The sequence below is a fragment of the Stylophora pistillata genome, chromosome 8, assembly GCF_964205215.1.
Source record: "Stylophora pistillata chromosome 8, jaStyPist1.2, whole genome shotgun sequence".
Lineage (NCBI taxonomy): Eukaryota > Metazoa > Cnidaria > Anthozoa > Scleractinia > Pocilloporidae > Stylophora > Stylophora pistillata.
The window spans coordinates 28598925-28619424 of NC_142526.1; the positions used below are offsets into that span (position 1 = coordinate 28598925).

The window sequence follows — 20500 nt, forward strand, 5'->3', positions numbered from 1 at the left end:
GCCATTTAAATTTCTTGGGACAATAACGGCGAATATGACCCACATCACCGCATTCGAAACATGTCAACTGCTTACGGGGCGGATCGCTTGGACAATTACGGCGAATATGACCCGCAGCACCACATCCAAAACATGTTGGCCGATCGCGTGGCGTATCTCTCCTGAAGGCCCCCGTTAGCGCTGATTCAGCTTCATTCAAGTGACCGGATAGCTCAGATTGCTTCATTTCTTCGTGAATAAGTGCTTGTTGGACATAATCCAGGCTACCTCCATCTACTCTTGCTTCGATAGCGGTGACAAGGGTCGCGAAACTTCTCGGCAAACTTCCTAACAAAGTCACAACTTGATCCTCTTCGGAAATGGGCGCTCCAATTGCCGCAAGTTTATCAGTGATATCTTTCATGAGCTTCAAATGTTGTTCCACCGGTGTACCTTCTTTCATCTCGGAACGAAAATATTTCTTCTTTAAAAATAGTTTGTTCGCGAGTGTCTCTCGTTCAAAATGTTTCCTTAACGCATCCCAAGCTTGCTTTGGTTCTTCGCTTGAGGTGATCAAGTAAAGCTGAGCGCTATCAATCGCCAACACAATTGTCGAGAACGCCTTTTGTAGCCTCGATTGGTAAAGTGTTTGTGCCGTTGGAGTCGCATCGTGTGCGAGGACTTCTGATCCTTCTACCAAGTCCCATAATCCTTTCGCCAACAGTAAATGTTTCATTTGAAATTTCCAAGTGTTCCAATTGCTCCCGTTAAGTTTGTCGATCGAGAACTTTTCCTCCATGATTCATTTACGTACTTCTGGGCCCATAACCTAAAGATTTTTGCACGTTTAAAACAAACTTCTGCTTCTTTTATTCCGATCACGTCCAAATAAACGGTTACAACAACAGAGAGAGAAAACAGAATACACTATTATATATATGCTAATTCCTAAAAAAGAAATTTTGAATAACAAAAGAAAAGACACACCTGGACCAATCATAGATCAAATTAACTATTCCTGTGAAATATTTCAAATTTAAAATAACAACGGCAAACATAATATGCATAATAACAACATATTTTGATGAAAATATGAATATTTGATTTTCTATAACAATTTATGTCATGCCTTTATTTCTGACGATCATGTAGATGATACCAAATCTGGTGTCACTCTAGCTGAGATAAGTTTTGTGCGAGAAGTTGGCAAAATTAAGGCGGTAAAAGGCTTAATGAACGGGTGACTCGAAAGGCTGGGAGGTGGAGGGCATCCCCAACGATTGCGAAATACAAAAGAAATTTAGGTCACTGGCTTATAGCGAGGGAAGCTCTAAGATAAACATGAGTTAAATTTGCGAGTTTAGGAATTATGCAAATTGCACGAGATGTTCTGCATTATTCTGGCTGCTTCAATAGTTTTCTTATTTGATAAAATTCCAGTTTTTCCTTCCAATCAACGAAACTCACATTTCAAAATGAATTAGAAGGCTCATCGCTAGCAGTGGTTAAATGAGCTAAAACGTCCTTATTTGTGCAGTGCACACTCTCGCCTGATTTCTTAGCGAACCGTTTGGTTAGCGGATAGGTAGTTCTGGTCTCAATCTAACTCATTGAAACTGTCCATTGGCTCTCCATTATGTTTTATTCCTTCTTATTTATGAGCCACTCCGATTTAAAAGAAATTCGGCGCCTTCAAGCCCCGTTACTCCAAGGCCGCTGGCCTACAGAATCGCGACTGCGGTGTGTATTACTGTGTGACAATACGGTAAAAAATCAGAGAGTAAGAGGACCGTTTCTTACAACTTACCTCTACAAGTATACTGAGGAAATAAACGCTGATAATTGGCACTACCTCAGATGTTTGTGGTAATATATCTGCGACGATCAGCATAAACACCGTTAGAGCTAGCAAGGTAGTAATCACCAAAGTGATTCTCTCACCGGCCTCTGAGGGTAGGAAAAAGGACAACAGAGACAGAACTGGTAAAAAAAGCAAACAACACATCGGTTAGCGCTTCAGATCTGTGGTTAGTTCATTGGAAGGTCTTAACTGCTTTGATGCCTCCAGCAAGACAGTTTGCTTTGATGTGGCATCCTCTCTCTAAGAGGCAAACTGGTTACCGAAGTGAAAAAAGAAAAAAAAACGGTTATGTTAACATAATGCTATAGGCAGAGATTGCTAACCAGCGCTGATCGAATTAGGGGTAGGATCGTTCTTTATCTTATTTTGTAAAACTGTTATATGATCTCCGGCTCAAACCTTTCAATTTTTGAAAATCTTTAACTCACGTTCCATGAATGATGAGCATGTAATTATATCAAACAACCATTAACCCTTTAACTGCCACCAGTGACCAAGACAGAATTTCTCCTCACAATATCGATGCAATTTTAAGCAGACAGGTGTTGAGAATCGAGAAATAAATCAATTATGGGAATTTTGGTTGACTCAATACCAATATAAGAACTGTATGGCAGAGAGTAAGTAGGATTTACTAATGAGACCTAAGGAGTGAAAAGTTAAGAAACATATATACTCATAAGCCTCTGTTACAGCTAATATGTTTGACTTACGCGTGATGAGAAAACAAGGAACGATCAAATTAACGAAGAAGTACGTTGTTCTTCTCCGTAGCTTTAAAGTGCAGGTGACGTCAGAGTATGGTTCCGGGCAGCATTCATATTTCATGACATTCCTCTTACAGGGGAATCCTACCAGATCCCATTCTCCATTCACTTGTGTCGTTTTGGTATCGGCCAAGGCGCTTTCAGCCTTCATATCAACACGCCATGCGTCGTATGTCCACGAGCCAAACTTGAGAGAACATGTCTGCAAAGAAAATAAAAAAAGTATATATAAAAAAAAAAACAATTGTCTCTCCTAGAGGCGACAGCATTCACCTAAAGAACGACAGCTTTAGAAACTATACGCCACCGCTTGACGAAAAATAGTAGAGTGGCAGTCGATACGCCCCGATCCACAACTGATAGCTGGGCCCTTTTTAGGGAGCATTCATTCAAGTTATTCATGGGAGGGGGTGGGCTGGCAAGATTTACAGTGAGACTAAAAAAAATATCCTGACCCTGCTCTATAAGAATTAAAAATGTCATGACCCCTCTAGTTGTAATTGCAAAAATAGCTAGCCCCCCTACCCCCTAGGACTATCAAAGCAGCTAGGTTAAAAGAAGTGAAAAATATCTTTCAAATATTTAATTTTATTGGAAAAACACCTTAACAATACAGTTCTAGTGTTTAAAATCTAAAGTTGATACAAAATGGGTAACATAATATATGAGATATCCTATGTGGATGACATTGTAATTTCGTATTGTAGTAGTGATTCCTCAGAGACTAAGGAAAGTAGTCAGGAGGACATCATATCAGTTATGGAATTGACTCGTCGAACTCGGTGTGGAAGTAGTACTGGCATATCGTTTTCTAGATACCGAGACCAGTTCGTATATTTCTAATATTCTGTGTTTGCTGCCCCACTACAATCATAGCTTGCCAAGAATACCTATCGTGCCAAAAACTCATGGCTAGTCTATATAATATAATTGTAAATAACTTAGAACTTAGAACATCTCATCACTGTTATCCCTTTTTATTACTTTTTTATTGTTAATACTATTGTAAATATTACACTCATCTCGCCTTTACTGCAATCTTGTAATGTAGTTTTGGAAAGAAACATTATTATAGCCTGAAAAAGAATAGCTTTCCAGTGTATGCAAAGTTAGCTATTGTTCCCTATTGGCGGGTAGTAGAAATGTTCTACAAACTTAAACCCACATTTGTAGATGATATGTAACAACAAAAAGCTTTTGACTCCCCTACATTATTCCCAAATAATTTTTCTAATGACCCCCCATTTTAGTACATGAATTTATCATGACCCCCCTATTATTCTTGCCAGTCCTTCACCCGCCATAAATAATGAAGGTTCCCTTAGCGTCAGAAAGAATTATCTCAAATGGTCTTTGCTCTGGGTAAGAAATTAACAATGCAATGCACACTTATGACTATGCAGTGACATTGCAGTGATCAAGAGGATAAGCATGTAGAGTTACGATAATTAATTGAAATGCCGCGAGTCAATGTTCACTCACCTGCTCGTCAAAGGGAAAGTAATGCACGTCAATTTTACATGAGCTCTGGAGTATGGAGGGTGCCAGCCATGTGTTAGTGCCATTGTGATTCACCTTGATCTTAGTTTTCATCCTATCCTGAGCGCCATCGCTGGAATCGTCCGCACTAATAGATTGAACAATAAATAACATACTTTTAAGGCAATTTATCATTATCAAAGACAACTGAAGCTGATAGATAAGTTTAGTGACGATTGCTTGGGCTATGTCGGAAGAATCAAGATTTAGAACTACAAGTTCCATCAGAGAACTTCTATCCCTGTCATGGTTCACTGTCGTTAACTGACAAGTTGGCCTATCCTTCAATCATGATCAAGTGTGAGAGCGGTTTTTGATTGTGTCGTAACACCAAAACCAAAGTCATCACAACAGCCAATCAGAAGAAAGGAAAATACCTTAAAGAGCTAATGGGAAATCAAAGTAATACCGAATAAAGTGCCCAAAGCGCGGGAAAACGCAGGCGACCAACTCGTGAATGGAGCGAGTGGCGCGATTATTCTGGACCAGTCACAGAGCGAAGTAAAGCTCAATACTCATTTAAAAATCGCTCCAAAACTAGTAGAATATTTTCTTGCTCTTATTTACTGAAGAAATAGCAGGATTGAAAAGCGCATTTCTAGCTTGTAATCGTCAGCTGAAATAAGAGTGACGATCATGAGTACATTTACTTGTTGTAAAGGTAAATGTCAGGTGTCCATAATTTGTCCGCATCAATGTTAACTTCTGTTATTCCACCATAATCACTCACATTCCAGCGCAGTAAAGGATTTACCCATACCTATAAATGGAAAAGAAAATTCCCCAGTAAGTCGAGAAGAGAATGTCAGTGACTCCTGTGAACTTGATGATATTTCTGTAAGGAAAAGGTTTTGATTCAAATAATGCGTCGATGGTTGCCACTGTTTATCGTCTTTTGTAGTGTCTCGGTAAGAATTGAAAAGATCATATATTCAGATCTACAGAACTTGCTGATTTAAACGGTAAAACGCTCTCTCTTCAAAGGAAAAAAATTTCCTTCACGTTACACGATACGCCGATTAAAAGCTATTAAGATAATATTGCAAAGAAAACATTTGTCTTTAATAGCGAACGGTCCTGAAATGATTGTAAGATGTTTATCGTCTTCTGCTGTCTTCCGTAAAAATATTATGAAAATATTATGCGCCAGTGCCTATAAGCCAGAAATCACAAAAGAAGAGAACTCAACTGTGTATCGAGTGCGAATGTTGAACTTATAAGAAACATCGGGTCAAAATTGGGTCGAGATCGGAATCCTATTGTTACACACACTCAGTCACTATACGAGACAGTAGCCACAAATACCTATATGCGCAGAGTTTAGTTAGAACACATTTCACATCAATGATACCGTTGCATCTACCCTGAGGTAACATAATAACAATGTTTGGGATGTTCAGTTAAAAAATCGAAAATGAATAAAAGCAATCTGACTTTTGGTTAAGAATCCTTAATGTTACGTCGCTAAACTGCATGTTTTTGTACCATTTTAAATCGAAGGTCAGAAAACGTCCTACAATATTCTTGGACATGGAAAATCTATACACGCAGATTTTGTGAGATCATATTTTTCATCAATCATACCGCTACATGTGCCCTGAAGTAGCATATTAACAATGTATGGGCCATTCATTTATGTAGCACAAAATTGGGAGGACTGGGGGTCGATTACAGCTACATCCGTCGTCTTAACTTAAAGTTACCAGTCCTTTCTCTTTTTTATTCTTTTAGGATTTACCTTTGCTGCAAAACACGTTTTTGATATTCAATCATCATTTTTCAGGAATATATTGTTTTCATCCTGTCGTCAATTGTAGGTATCCAGCCTCGTGGAAAATGGGACAAGTCACTCCATTATATAAAAAAGATGATGAATTGAGCAAGGCAAACTACAGGCCGGTGACAGTTTTGCCAGCAATCAACAATATTTATGAGAGGATTTTAGTCCTATTGCTGAATGACTTTTATAGTTTTATTTTGTCTGATCATATAAGTTCGTATAGAGTTTTACGGCTGTGAGACGTCGTTATTAAGGATGACAGAAGAATGGAAGTCAATGCGCGATGCATGATGGGCAACTCGTAGGGATAGTGTCAATGGACTTGTCAAAGGCCTTTGATGTTATACAACACCCCTGCTATTAGCCAAGCTCAAAGCCTACGGACTAGACGAGGACAGCTGTGCCTTGTTAAGAAACTATCTGTCAAATCGACAACAGAGAGTGAAGATTGGTGACACGTTCTCATCATGGAACATTATTAAGCGTAGGGTACCTCAGGGTAGTGTCTTAGGCCCGATTCTTTTTAATATATTTGTTAACGATCTCTTCTATCATATAAAGAGAAGCTAGAGTTGCTCTCGGCTGCGCCTCGAGCAACTCTTTACGCTTCTCTCGTGCTCTCCAAACTCCCCGCGTGCATCCATAACTCGACATACGCACGTTAAGCATGAAACATTTCTTAAGTATATTATGTTGATTTCTTTTGTTATTTGTTATTTTTCTCTCGGAATTTTTAGTTTCTATAAGCTACTCTTAAAATGGAGAAAAAATTAAAGTTTATGTATGTATGTATGTATGTATGTATGTATGTCACATACTATTGCACTTTGAGTTAGTTAAGTGGTTACTGTTTCTGTCCAAATAAAAGGAAAAGCTGATTGAATGGGGTCTGACTAGCTCCATTCAATTCAGTATTCCAGCGGCTTGGCTTTCATTTAGATTCGACTGATGTTCACTCGATGTATCAACAAGGGTTTGGTTTCCACATCGTGCCAATGCATAGGTTTGAGTTTGATATGTTTTTGATTTCATTCGGGTTAATCTTGTATTTTAGATGTGATTGAGCCATTCCCCTCCCTCACCCTCCCTTCCCTCACCCTCCCTTCCCTCACCCTCCCTTCCCTCCCCCAATCAGTAATTGTTGACAGCTATGCGCCGATTTAGAGATCAGAGATCGAAATCACCACGGACTGCATAGCGAAAAGAAAATGTAGTTTGCAAAGCATTTATTTAAGTGTGCGTAGTATGACCTGTGCTGAGAATCTTGAGAAAACGTTTATTTTTAAAATAAAATTGCGTGATGAAATTACCTGCCTGATGAAAAGACTCAGTTTTAGAATCTGGTGTCTTTCAACCTGCAAAGAAAGTATAACAAACAACCCTGAATAACAAAGTGTTTTCTTGCTATTCCGCACCACGAGTGTACTGTCTAGCTTAACTAATTTCGATTATGCAAGGGCCTGCAAACCAGCCCACTGGTAAACATGTAGGATAGTGGGAATGATAGATCAAGCGAATTTTCAAGCGCTTAGGAAGCACTCACTGAGAAGTAACACCACTTCTCCTGTTTCTGCTACACTTCTTAGAGTCAATCCCTTACTTAAGCTTGAAGATGATAAGCTAGAGGGTTCCTGGAACCGAGGGATATCACGACAAAGTTACATTATCTTGATACATACCACATCTATGATTTGATTCAAAGTTATTCCAAACTGTACTGTAACGTTGTCCTTGATTGAGAGGACAGGGCGACGAGATTTGCTGTGACTCAAAAGGAATTCTACCAGTCTTTCGTCGTAATCGCCATCTACAGAGAGAAATAGTTACATTCCTCAGAATTCGAAATTCGTCAGAATTTACATCGCAGATTCAGAGGGCAAGGATTTATAACTAAGCTAGCTGTACAATGCTCGCTCATTGCAATACCGACTTGTTTCCTTCTTTTTATTTGCGATAATTGTTAGGTACTAGATACCGCCCAATTGCCTTGTATTAAGGAGCATTCTTCAATTACCCGTCTACTCTGTTCTGACCATGTGCGCTCGTTTCTTTTGACCTGAGAGCTTGCCTTTGTCGCCTTTGCTTAGGATTATACTTAAAAAATGAGTCGGTACGAGCTGCAAACAAGTATTTTTTTATTTTGATGTGAACATAAAAAAAAATCTTGGTTTTTTTCTTTGAGTCAGTGCCAATAAACTATCAGAAGAAAATAAAAACTAAGGCAATTCTTTGGCACCTTTACCCGGTAATTTGCCTATATTTTGTGGCTTGCAGGGTGCCCAAATTGTATATTACAAAATTGACGGTGAAGCGTCGCATTTCTGTTGTTACTGATTATCTCTTGAGGTCGTAATAAGTGAAATATATTCTCTACCTTGAAAGTTTTCACCAAAGCTCGACTTTACACAATAACACGCCACCAAAACAAAGATGGTGGGTCGCATGAAACACATCACTGGTTTGCACTAAGGACAACTTGTAGCTTAAGTTCTAGGAAAAGAAAGGACAGCGAACAAACATGAGCTTAGAGGCTTTGGGCTTCTGTCAGACATTTTCATCGCAGTACATTTCGTTCGATCAAAACAGATTGACAAACTCCCCTTTGGCCGATGACTAATATAATGAGGTGCTGATCGAGCGATAATAAAAGTATCGTCCATGTCAAGTAATTTTCAAAGAGTACGTGGGATCAGGGGAATAGAGAGGGTTTTTTAAAGAGCTGCTGTGGGAGGAAGTGGAATAATTTTAACTGCTCGAAATTAAATGTCGAGTTTATCCCTTTACAGAAATTTGTTGGGGCAGTACTACCAGAGTATGAACGAGGTATTAATGGTTGTACACCGACAATGATATGCAGAATCAGCTCAAAGAAACAAAGAAGAAAATTTTGAAATTTTTCTTAAGTGCTTATCAGCTGCTTCCTTCCTCTTTCCCTACGCAAACGAGTCTGAATATATTTTGTATTTCGAATTGTTGATGGTCGTTTAAGTTTGCCTTGAACTTATTTTAATACTGATCCAGTTTTCAGCTAAAGAGAAGCTCAGGGTAGCGGTAATAACAAAAGGCAATAATTAATTCCAATCAAACCATACCCATCTTATTTCAATCTTAAAACAAAAGAGAAAATATCTTCCTCTCTACACTGTAATTGGTGTAAAAGGGTCGAAAGTAGTGGGAAAAAGGTGCGTTTTCGTGCTCAACTTCCCGATGAGCAAGGTAGGTACTTCTTCATTTGATCCGAATTTTAGTTAATCCGCGTAAACATGATGACAGACCATTAAAAGTTTCCGCTTTCAGTTTCAAGGAAATTGCGAATAGTTCTGTGCAACACAAGTAGTGTGTCGTGATTGCTAATGACTGATATAACACCACCTTCATGAAGAATTATTCACTGCCGGAGAAACCATAATTTTGCCGTATCTTTAAAAAGGAAATGTTAAAAATCAATAAAGACCCTTGCGGTTTCAGCGCATTTTATCTTCAAGATCGGAATTTCAAAATTCTCCAGATACTGTCTGCACAATTTTTCCATTTTAAAGAAATGACTTTATCCCTAAGTTTGGCGATGAAAGAATAAACTAACTTACCTATGATATGAGACCCAAAATGGAAAAAGAATGAACTTAGAGAGGCACTATTATATTTAAAAAAAAAAAAAAAAAAAAACATTTATAAAAATGTCCGGACTCATCAAATTATCGCAGTGGGAACACATTTAACATTGCGCTGTTTTCTGAGCAATTCCATTTTCTTTCTTGGCCTGAATTAACCATAATAAGTAAAAAGGTCATCAACAGGCAAAACGCTGATGCAATTAAAGGCAAAATTCGCGTCATGTATGTGTTCAATTTTCAACCCTGTAATTGTACTGGATTTGTTCACTGATGAGTAGGTACGGTCATTTTAAAATGGACCTTTCCTAAAATAATTATCTTGAGCTGGTTCATTGTGCTCTGTTGTCCTGAGATCAGAGAACTGAGAAAAGCCCGAGAAAGATGTCTCGGTCTCTAAAACCTTCTGAAGTCAATGACAATAATATTCCCTACTATTTGAAGGAGTCAAATAATTCATAATGTAAACACTACATTCCAAGTTATCTCCAGTTTGATTCATGACTGAAATAGACTTTTTCGCGCATAGCTACTTCTTAGCGCTTCACACTGCCATGTTTTCCTGGGTATCAAATCTGCGCTGTAAATTTTCCAAAACTGCACGTAAAATTAATTTCGATCGACCGACGCACAATCAGTAAATACACTTATTAAAAACAGGTACCTACCGAACCAGGTTTACCTCGGTTTCTTGGCGTCTAAATCACAGTTCGCTTTGATAGCGTTGTGGATAGCTTGACCTTATCAATTTTCAATTGCTCGACGCAGTTACCTTTCAACAATTTAGCTGCTGAAACACATCAAAATCCAGGTCTTATTAACAAAATCCACTAGAAGTATAATAAGGTTAAGGTGGATTACACTTCAAAGAAATTCCTGACCTACTGTGCGAAAATTTATCTGATTAGCACTTGTCACAGGAAATGTCGTGTTCATCTTGTCGCAGGACACGTGGACTTTATGTTCCTCGTGTTTCTTTTCACATAAATTTCCAGACTCATTCAGATAGACCAAGTCTTAGATTCTTCTCTGCTAAGTTTGTTAGTACTTTTCTCTTGTTGTAAGTTGTACGTTTTCTTCTGACTGGGATAGCAGATAAACCCATAACAATTCTCGCGTGATTGATGAAGTTGGTGCAAACTATATATGCAAACGCTACACATTCGTTAAAAAAAAAAAAGAAAAAAACGCCGAATAGTTTAACACATTCTGTTTCCGCTCAATAAGTAAAAGTTTTGAGCTTGGTTTTCGTTTCTAGTTAAAGCAAGTATGTCTTTATGTGCTAAACGCTTTACTGCAGTATTTGTTTAGTATTGTCACAAGCTTGATCAGGTATCATGGCAGTTTCGGATATATTTTCTTACAGGTGAAACAAAAGATCAATTAGACTGCAGTTCAATAGAAATTTCCCTAATAACACGGCTCAGTAGTTGGAATTCAGCGAATAGTTTCAAATCTTGTCAGTGGCAATGAAATAAATTGGTGTTGTAATGTTTACACACATATCACAGCAAATGATTGACAAAAAAAAGAAGTGTTAAATTTTTTGGAGGCACAAGTTCTCCTCTTGCCATCAAAGCATTCAGAGAAGACCGCTCGTTTGAAAACACACAGATGTAATAAATCATAGAAATTTAAAACTAGAAATAACTAGACCGTCAGTTTTCTATGTTACCACATCTAAATAAGATTAAAAGTAAAATGTTTTTCTACACCATTCTTTGAAAATTTTGGATGTCATAAGACTAAAGTTTCGCTGGACCGTATTAATCAGCAAGTGACGGAATTTAACTAAATTACTTTCTTATCGGGGAACAATACAACGTGGGCTAACACATGTATAAACAAATAAAGTGAATATACGGCGCCATGAAGGCTGAGTGTTCCACTCAGCTGTCCCACCTTTACACTCGGTTTTAAAAAGCGATAAAGCAGCAAAGCCCAATGAAGATTTTTTTACAAAAGAGAAAGATGTGACGAGATTCAACCGTCACCTATTCGCAACACTTTCAGCGAAATTCAACTGGGGAACACACACAGAAGATGGAGCTTGCTCGTGGTATGTATATATGTGGATTTCATTTTGTGTCACCTATGGATTAAGATAACACTGAACTTAGACCTTTCAGAAGAGAGAGTTTCTATCACTCAGATATCTACTTTTTAAAGTAACCAAACCGAGTTCTAGGGGTAAATAATTCCATCAGAAATTAGTTAAAAATCCAGTCGCCTAAAGTGGTCAGGAATTCCAAGCTGTTTTGAGTTTCTTTTCCTGATATCTAAATCGTGAGCGTGTAATACGAAAGCTGGCGCATGTCCAGAAAGACATTTATTATCAGTGACGTGGCATTAATTTATCTCACTGCTTGTAACCAGAGATCACTTACTTTTTTTGTGACAGTCTGACCCTGCTAAAGACAAACTGCAAGGAGGAAGAGGAAAAGCAGAACGATTAACGCTTTATTTCAATATAAAATAACGTCTTAGCGCGTTAGAAATGGCATCACGGTTGTGATTTTTGGAGTTCAATTTCAATTTCTCAACTTTAAAAATTTTCGGAGACAGTGGATATCTCCGAAAATGTTTTGCAACCGTCTGGGTCTGGTGCCAAGAATCGTATTTTGAGAAGTTTTAGGTGGTATCAAGGTAGAAAGATGCGAAGTGCTTCTAGGTTGCACAACTCGGTTGCAGGAGTGATACACAAGCCCTCTTGGTTTGCTTTTCGCTCACATAAAATTTTATTTCGCTCTCTGATCAAGGATTACAGCTTGCAGTTGCTTGCTCCTTTAATAAAACTATCATTAGACGAGAATGTCTCGGCATAGCTATCGTGTACATCCCATTAAAGCCCACATACTTAAATCGTTTATTCAATTTACATCTATTGACCAACTGAAAAATTACAAAACAGAACCATTTACTTGAACACATTATCCATAGCTTCTATCTTTCTTTTAATTTTCTGAGAAATCAATGAGAATGTCGTGATTAATCTTACTAAAAGATGTGACCAAAAAAAAAAGAAAAAAAGCAACAAAAGCTATCACTCTCGAGGCTACAGCGTATATACTGATTTTTGTTCACATTCACTACAGATTGACGGAGTGGTTGAAAACAATGTATGTTTAAGTCAAAACTATCTTCCTCAAAGCTCAGCCGTAAATGTTAACGATCACATAGAGAGTCTCCGAAAAAAGGAAAAAGCTGACAAAAAAATGGTATACAAAATACTAACCACACAAAAAAATACCACGAAAAAACTAGCAAAACGAAACGAAAAAGAAAAATAAGAAAATAAACGAATCCAACAAGGCAAACAAGATGTTGCCCGCTAAATAATGTCAATGTTCTTTAAATGTGATCGTCACTCGATAATTGTCTTCAAGAAAGTCCATTTATCACATAAAAAAACCTTTTTTGAAAAACCCAAGGCAGGAATGGTCTAATTTGAGTTCGATCTATCCGACTCAATCGAACTAAAACGCCTCAAAAACTAGAACAAAATCCGAAATGGACCTAAAGACAATGGGACCGAATAAAAAGTAAATCGAGACCCGATTATATTGCGAGCTATTATTTACAGCGTAAAATACCTATACTACACGAAATGTCAGTGAAGGATGCAAAATTCCAGTGTTTTTTTTAAGGAGGGCACCGTACGGAAATTGAGTGACAGTGTTGTCTCAGAAAAACGCACGGGCAGAATTTCAGTCGGTTTTAAAAGCTTGGTTGAATCACTTTAAACCCTGCCTTTTCATCAGTATGTTATTTTGACAGAACACCAAAGTCTAACATCTACTGAATCAGCGTCAAAATTAGTTGACCCATCATGATTGAAGAGGTCTATTTATGTAAAGAATAACAGTCCTGTCTTTATCACGCTCTAAATCATTTAAGACCCTTCCTCCCCATTCAATGTAAGTTAAACGTTAATGGCATCACGATACAACAATTTTTTTTGGGGGGGGAGGGGAAGGGGGAGAAATGCTTAACTTAAAGAGGGCAAAAGAGATACAATTGAAGTAATAGGGGGGCTAGAAAGATCAAAGCGTCAACAATCTTGTAGTAATAAATTCAAAGGTTCGGCAAAGAGTTGTTACGGACAAATTATCTTTCAATTCTCAACAATTATGAACGTCAATTTCTCGATAACCCTGGAGAGCCTGTCACCGAGTCGATAACGAAAGGAGGTCAAATTTTACCAGCCTCAATCAATGCTCGTGAAATAGTCATATGTTGTCATACAAGGCAACGCAGTCAAGAATATCAAATCTACTAACGACCTCCTTTCGTGACTTAATCATATTTTGGAATTTGAAAAAACAAGGCAATTAGCGACGCTATCAAAGTGAGTGTAAAAATCCACATGCATGTGGTGTCCACGATTGACGCAGCCATCATCCACTCCTCGCGTTGCTTCCCTTCTTCATCTTGGGCTTCCTGAGCCTCCACCAGCTTTTCTAAAGCACTAGCAATAACTCCCTGCTTATGTGAAATTGCTTTTGTCAGAGAGTTCTGGTCATCATATCGCGTCTCTTCTGTGACGTCTTTACCAACATAGGATCTTCTATGTTCTCTGTCGTCTGAAGACGTCATTCCTTCAGTGGTCCACTTTCCGCTCGCCAAACCAGAGAGTCTTCTCTCGAGCAAACCAAATCTTTGATTCAGGGCCTCGTTTCGAGGTGAAAACGCCTCGATGTATCCATTGTCTGACCTCATAAGTTTACGTTTTTCGAATGGGGCACCTGTTTCTAGTGGGTTTTCTGAGTTGTTATCGCGTAGTTTCTTGTGAAAAAGCTTCCCCAAGCAGTGGAGGACCACAAAGCGAAGCCAATTTGGCATCTTGTGAATAGAAGGATTTGAAAAATGATACTTGAGAACCACGCATGTCCCAATAAGAGCAATTCCAACCTGCAAAAATGAAGGAAATTGATCATCGTTTCAATAACTAGGATCATTAGCGGTCACGTGATTTGATGCCAGAAAGTCAACGTTTCTCCTATCATTCTTTTCCTGCTGCCTAAGTGAGGAAAGGGAACTTGAATTTAATATGGCTTCATATTTTTCGCTTTACAAGAGTTTGTTAATATATTCCTTCCGACTTAGATGTAGCTGTCAGAGTATCTAAACCAACGGAATATGTAAAATTTAATTTTTGTCGCTCTGAATATCTAATATAATTGTCTATACTTTCCACATTTTTCGTGTTGTCGTTGCTTTCATTCAGAGAACTATCAAACTAACCCCCTATCCAACAATTTTAATGTTGTTTCCAGGTTCTCATTATACACCAGTCACTGTTACCCACTCAGTACCAAAGCTTACTACTGGTCGTGATGGAAAAATACCTCAAAAATACAGCAGGAATAAAAGGTGGAGATGATTGATACGGCATCTGATGTTGGGGGAATGATCTCAGCCACCAACAACATGAACACTGTCATGGCAAGAAGATTAGTGATGACCAGGGAGATGCGTTCACCAGAGTCAGGTGGTAGGTAGAAGGATAAGATTGTCAGACCTGTGGAAAGAAACAACATCTAATCTTTACAAAGTTGTTGCAGTTGATAATCAAACTGTGGTGAACAGTTAGGATGGAGGAGACCCTTGTTCAGTGCTATGCAAATTGAGTACATGTACCCTATATTATAAGCAAATTTCGCATATAATCTTTCTGATTAAGGTGTATATTGTGGAGGCGGCGTGGCCGAGTGGTTAGGTTGCCGGACTTGTAATCCGGTGTTCCGAGTTCAAGTTCTCCACCCTGCCACTCGCTGGATTTGTTCTCGGTTGTCCTTAGTTCAACTCCGCGGCTGCGCTCTGTGAATAGCCCGCTGGTCTGCCTCGTACTAGTGGGGATTTTCAATCACTTAGTTAGTCTACATTGTGGCTGAAAAGCCCCTATTGAGAGCTTCAATTAAGGTATTTGTTTTATTTTATTTATTTATTCCAAGTTCGGTTACTCGCTTACCTACAATAACCAGACAAGGAATAATCATGTTGAAGAAAAAGAACAGCGTTCTTCTTCGGATCTGCACTTCATAAGTTACATCTGGGTATGGCTCTGGACAACAAACGTATTTGACGATATTTCTTTTGCAGGGAACAGCAACCAGATCCCACTCTCCGTTACTCACAAACTTGTCAGAAACGCCTTCATCCGCTTCAGGCCTTAAATCCAGTTGAAAGCCATCGTAGGTCCATGAGCCGAACTTCAACTTACAGTGCTGCTCATCGAAAGGGAAGTACTTAACGTAGATCTTGCAGGAGCTTATTAGAATTACTGGAGACAACCAAAGATTGGTGCCGTCACTAGAAACCTTAATCTGCGATTTAAATCTCGCCAGAGAGCCATCTGTGCTGTCATCAACACTGTTGGGGAATAAGAGATAAAGTTGTAGATACACTTAGAAAATAGCCGCACAAATTTTGATATTGTTCATGTAATTTGAAAGCGGAGCTCATCTAGCATTTTAAACAACCAAACATAAACTGTAGTCCATCTCTTCAAACCTTTGACAATAATCCAATTTTTACAACTGTTTGCGACGAAAGTGCTTACTTGTTGTAAAGGACTAAGTCAGGTTTCCAAACTTCTGTTGGGTTCACGTTGATAGTCTTTATTCCTCCGTAGTGTGTCACATTCCACCGCAGGAAAGGATTAACCCATTTCTAAAGAGAAAAACAAAAACTGATTCAGTACATGCAGTTTGTAAAAATTTACACACGTCAAGTTTTGCTCGTCTCTCTTTACTCTCGCACTCTCTCCACCCTGGAGTATAGATAAGTATCAGCAAAATTTCGGTAAAAGTTGATAAATCGCTGCGGGGAGAGGGTTAGCTGAAATGAACCACCTGTGCACTCAAAGACGAGTAGCAGTTCTAGTAGTTCCCTGGTGCTAGAAAAGCGAAGTAAAGATCATGGCCGATAGACTCGGAGATCTAGAGCCTCGGAGATCTAGAGCCTTACCTGCCTCACCCACACGCTAAGTCGCATCAGCTCATTTCTCTCGTCCTGCGAACAAAAACAAAATAACACCAAAAAGAATCGTATGTTTTCATTTGGAGGTAAGAGCTTTTAAGCCTTGCAGGGGACCTACAAGTATTAGGCTTATAACAACCTTCTACTCATCATTTTTTCAAGCTTTGCCCAATATAGTTTCTGTTCCTTTATGATAAAGTTCGATGACACAATAATAATATCGACGTAACTCGTAACAAAAAATAACATTTAGAAAGGAGACTAGCTTTGGCCTGTTTCCACTGACTTCAGTGCTGACCTGAGACAGTCAAAATTATCAATGAGATTAAAATATGATATGTTAATTTAATATGTTATTATATGTTAATGAGATTAAAATAAGATATGTTAATTTAATATGTTATTATATGTTAATGAGATTAAAATAAGATTGTTATGTTAATTTCAGAAGCTTGGTCAAAAAGGGGGTACAGCGTATCTCATACACAACGTACTCACAATGTCGATAAGTTGATGCACAGATATACCCAGTGTCACAGTAACATTGTCTTCTTTTCTCAGCGCTGGCCGTAACCGCTTGTCGTATCCATCGAACAAGTCTCGGAATAGGGTCAGCTCCTCGCGGTCAGGAGACATGTGGGTTATTCCGCTCGTTGAAGAATGGCGCCGAGAGGATGGCGTGGTAAAAGGATTGTGTGGCAGCCCTGTATAACCATTCAGCAATTTTAAATAAATAGTTGAATTATATATTACCACGTCATCATTTTCTAGTTTTATGCTTAAAGGTGTAGACAAGAATCGATTTCATGGGAAAGTTACAGTGACGTTGTTACACAATTGTCTATAACGAACATTTATGTGAATTACCGTCGTAGGCAAACGTCGTTCCACCTAGCTTTTTTTTTTTTTTAGAATCTATATTTTGGCAGTTGTTTGAAGAGAACTCTTCTGAAGAACAATGCTACAAGCACTCATCCGCCACGTAAATGTTTCCAGTGTTCTTGAGGATGTCCAGATGTGGAAAAATATCATTCAGTTACAGTTCGAGGTCCAAAGTTTGCGTCAGTTAGTGCGACTAAACAGACGTCGCAAGTTGGAATCGAATTGTTAAGTTTTTAACCCAAAGACAATATTCAAACTTTGGAAACAATCATTCTCTGTCATCCTTCTTCAACAAAATTAATAAGAAGTAAATTGAATGCCCTAGGGCATTTTGACTCGTCAGTTTATTTAAAAGCGCTGTGTGTTGTTTAATTAACTTATTCATAATCATAAATGTGATGGATTAAAATCATGGATATGGTAACGGCGAAGAAAAATAATTCAATTAATTACGTTTTATATATATTACTAGAGGGTTTAATTTGTTTGTGCGAGTCATGCAAAGGACCAAATGAAATATATAGTCACGCACTAAATGGACGGCATCTCAGTGCACTTTGCGTATAATTCAAGTACCGTTTGTAAAATGAGTATTGTTATCAGTTTTAGACAATGCGGAGTATTTAAAAAAAAAGTTGAATGGTGACTGAGGCATGTTAAAATGCTGTAGGTAATGTAAATATCCCAAGTGATTGTTTTATGGGTCATATTAGTTCGCAAGTAAGTTTAAATCGCGTACCGTTAGTATTACATTACAAGCAATGCAAGGAACGTTAATGCCATGGCTGCTATGAAGATCATGAATTCCGAAAAAATTGGGCTTGTAGTCGCCAAACGGGAGACTTTGCTACTCAGTTTATCCACAAATTTTCTTTATCACCAAACAGTGCTTCCCTCCTTCCTTACTAAGATGTTAAAACAGAGCTGTCGGGTAGAGTTATTAGAAATTTTCGAGAACGATTTACGTTCTTCAATTTGGTTTTTGATCAGCTCGACCGAAAGGTGACCACTCCACAATTTCCTTAGAAAACTTCAGAATTCATGGTTATCTTGTCCACTTAGCTTACAAGCCGGTTAATGACATGATGCTTTAAATGTTTAACACCGACCATATCTTTAAGATCATAGAAGTTTTAATAAAGGAGAAGTACATTCTTCTTTACACACGTATCGCCAAACAATCCAAAAAATTTCCCAAGTCTACTGATCATTGGGTAACCGATAACTAACTATCCTGGCCTAGGAATCAATCCTCCAACCTTCTTTTCCTCGTTCAAGTTGGGTAGGATTTTAATCATACAGGTGGGTTCCAAGACAGGTGAATATGGCGAACTTTCTCTAATTTTAACCTGGCCGTTTATTTCAACGAGGAGAAACAAGGTTTCATATAACCGCAGTAAGGAATAGTTTGCTTCGGGTCCATCAAGATTAAGCTGGGAGACCACATCAGTGGTCTCTGCGCAGATTCGTAGATTACTAAATTTTGACAGAGAAAATCTCAATTGACTTAAGGTAAAACAATACCGGTTTCGTGCCGATATGGCTACAACACTCTACCATCTTCTTAAATCCCACGCAACACTTTGTAGGCTTTGGGGATCACTGTCAGTTTTTTTGATAAAATTTTCCCAAGATATATTTGCTTATTCGCTTTGGAATGTGTTACATTATTTAGTTGAAAGCTTGATGGAGGTATCCTATCCATTAGCTTGCGTTAGGACAAATTGTTATCCACGAGAAGGTGATTTTGTGCGCGTGTACATATCTTACTCAATTGTTTGAGTGCCGAGCGGATCAAATGAATAGATTTTATGAATAAGCATCTTAAGATTTGTTTTACTTTAGAAGCCAGTCCTTTGATGGAAATAACTTTAGTTCCGTTTATCAATCCAACGGACATTTCGAACCTCTTGAAAAACACGCACACGAAACACCCGGCTTGATAATTCCCCCGATCGCTCCGCGTCAGTTTTATTTGCTTAATCCGAACAAAGTCACATCTGGACGACATAATCATCAAAAACCTTAACTTTGTTGGCCGTGAAATAATAATTGATATTTCTCCAATAACTGACAAGTGATATAGAAGCCCTCCTGGTATGTTTCGTTCTCCGGTTCAAATTCCGACGTTTAAGGTAATGATGTCTTCTTCAAGCGTGGCTGTTAAAAGTGATTCAACGCATGACTATTCATAATTGCATAACATTTGTCGAGTTTAACATGGGATCTCACTAAGTCGGGCAACGTTAGTCCTTTTTGTTCCTCGGAGTTATGGCACCAAATATTTTTTTCTGCAAAAAAAGAGCTTGTTTCTTGAAAGCTTAAAAGCGGATTCGGGATTAACTCCTGGTAAGATATACGACGTTTTCCTAATAATGGCTCCTCTGTTTAAGCTAAAATTTTCTGTTTTCGAGATACATTTAAGAAAATAATTGAAAACTCCCAGACTTTGAGAAACACTCACCCAAACAAAGTTAAACACATTTTACTTTAAGAGGGCCTCGCAGTTTGCAATTCTTGGGAGAATTTACCCAAACGAAGGCTTAGTTGGAACTGCTAAAACATCAGCCATTGTGTTGTAATACATTGAAAACGAAATGTTTACAAACCTGTATTGTTCGCGGCCAAAATGGTTGTAAAGACGGTGCAAAATAATGCAACTGCCACAGCAAAACACATCTTAATTTCAGTTGGCTGTTGCGGGAGAATCTTTCACTTCAGCAGTTATTTTCCGGCACAAAGCTGCTTCCCATCACATTGAAGCGGGTTAAAATTCGTCGACAGAGCGATCCTGGAACTAGATAAGATTATGTCAAAGTTTATCACTTTGTTGACTTTATTCAGCGGGCGGAAACCACATGAGGCAGGTTTTGTTGTAGTTCGACATACTGTACCTTTCAGAAGACAAAATCTTACTGTTTAAAATCAATCAAAAATATTTGATGCCATAACACCGATTTATTTTTATTTAAACATCTAACAAAACACATTAAAACCACAGAAGAAATTGTGCGCTCATAATTGAAGCTAAATACTTATTTTTTTATAAATGCGGATCAAAGACACACCGGTCGAGTGGTTGTTAAAGAAACAATGAAAA

At 38.3% G+C, this 20500-nt stretch overlaps 1 protein-coding gene and 1 long non-coding RNA gene across 4 annotated transcripts; one reads left to right on the forward strand and one right to left on the reverse strand.

Annotated features, from left to right (window-relative positions):
- Positions 1-8473: 8473 nt before the first annotated feature.
- LOC148725747 (uncharacterized) lies at positions 8474-16237 on the forward strand. 2 transcript variants are annotated; one of them, XR_015990605.1, is made up of 3 exons: positions 8474-9142; positions 14814-15031; positions 15640-16237. It is a non-coding gene; the product is annotated as an uncharacterized LOC148725747 (long non-coding RNA). The 2 variants fall into 2 exon arrangements; XR_015990606.1 differs by lacking the exon at positions 8474-9142 and adding an exon at positions 11445-11596.
- Positions 12252-20183, reverse strand: LOC111323481 (neuronal acetylcholine receptor subunit alpha-10-like). Of its 2 annotated transcripts, XM_022926848.2 has the most exons (7): positions 20010-20183; positions 17017-17222; positions 16507-16551; positions 16100-16209; positions 15509-15909; positions 14886-15058; positions 12252-14448 (listed from the first exon to the last, which is right to left on the reverse strand). In XM_022926848.2, exons 1-7 carry the CDS (start codon positions 20077-20079, stop codon positions 13834-13836), a joined length of 1620 nt encoding a protein of 539 aa, XP_022782583.2. In that variant the 5' UTR covers positions 20080-20183; the 3' UTR covers positions 12252-13833. The 2 variants fall into 2 exon arrangements, with proteins under 2 accessions (XP_022782583.2, XP_088586368.1); XM_088730242.1 differs by lacking the exon at positions 17017-17222 and having other exon boundaries at positions 20010-20156.
- Between the last annotated feature and the right edge of the window lie 317 nt (positions 20184-20500).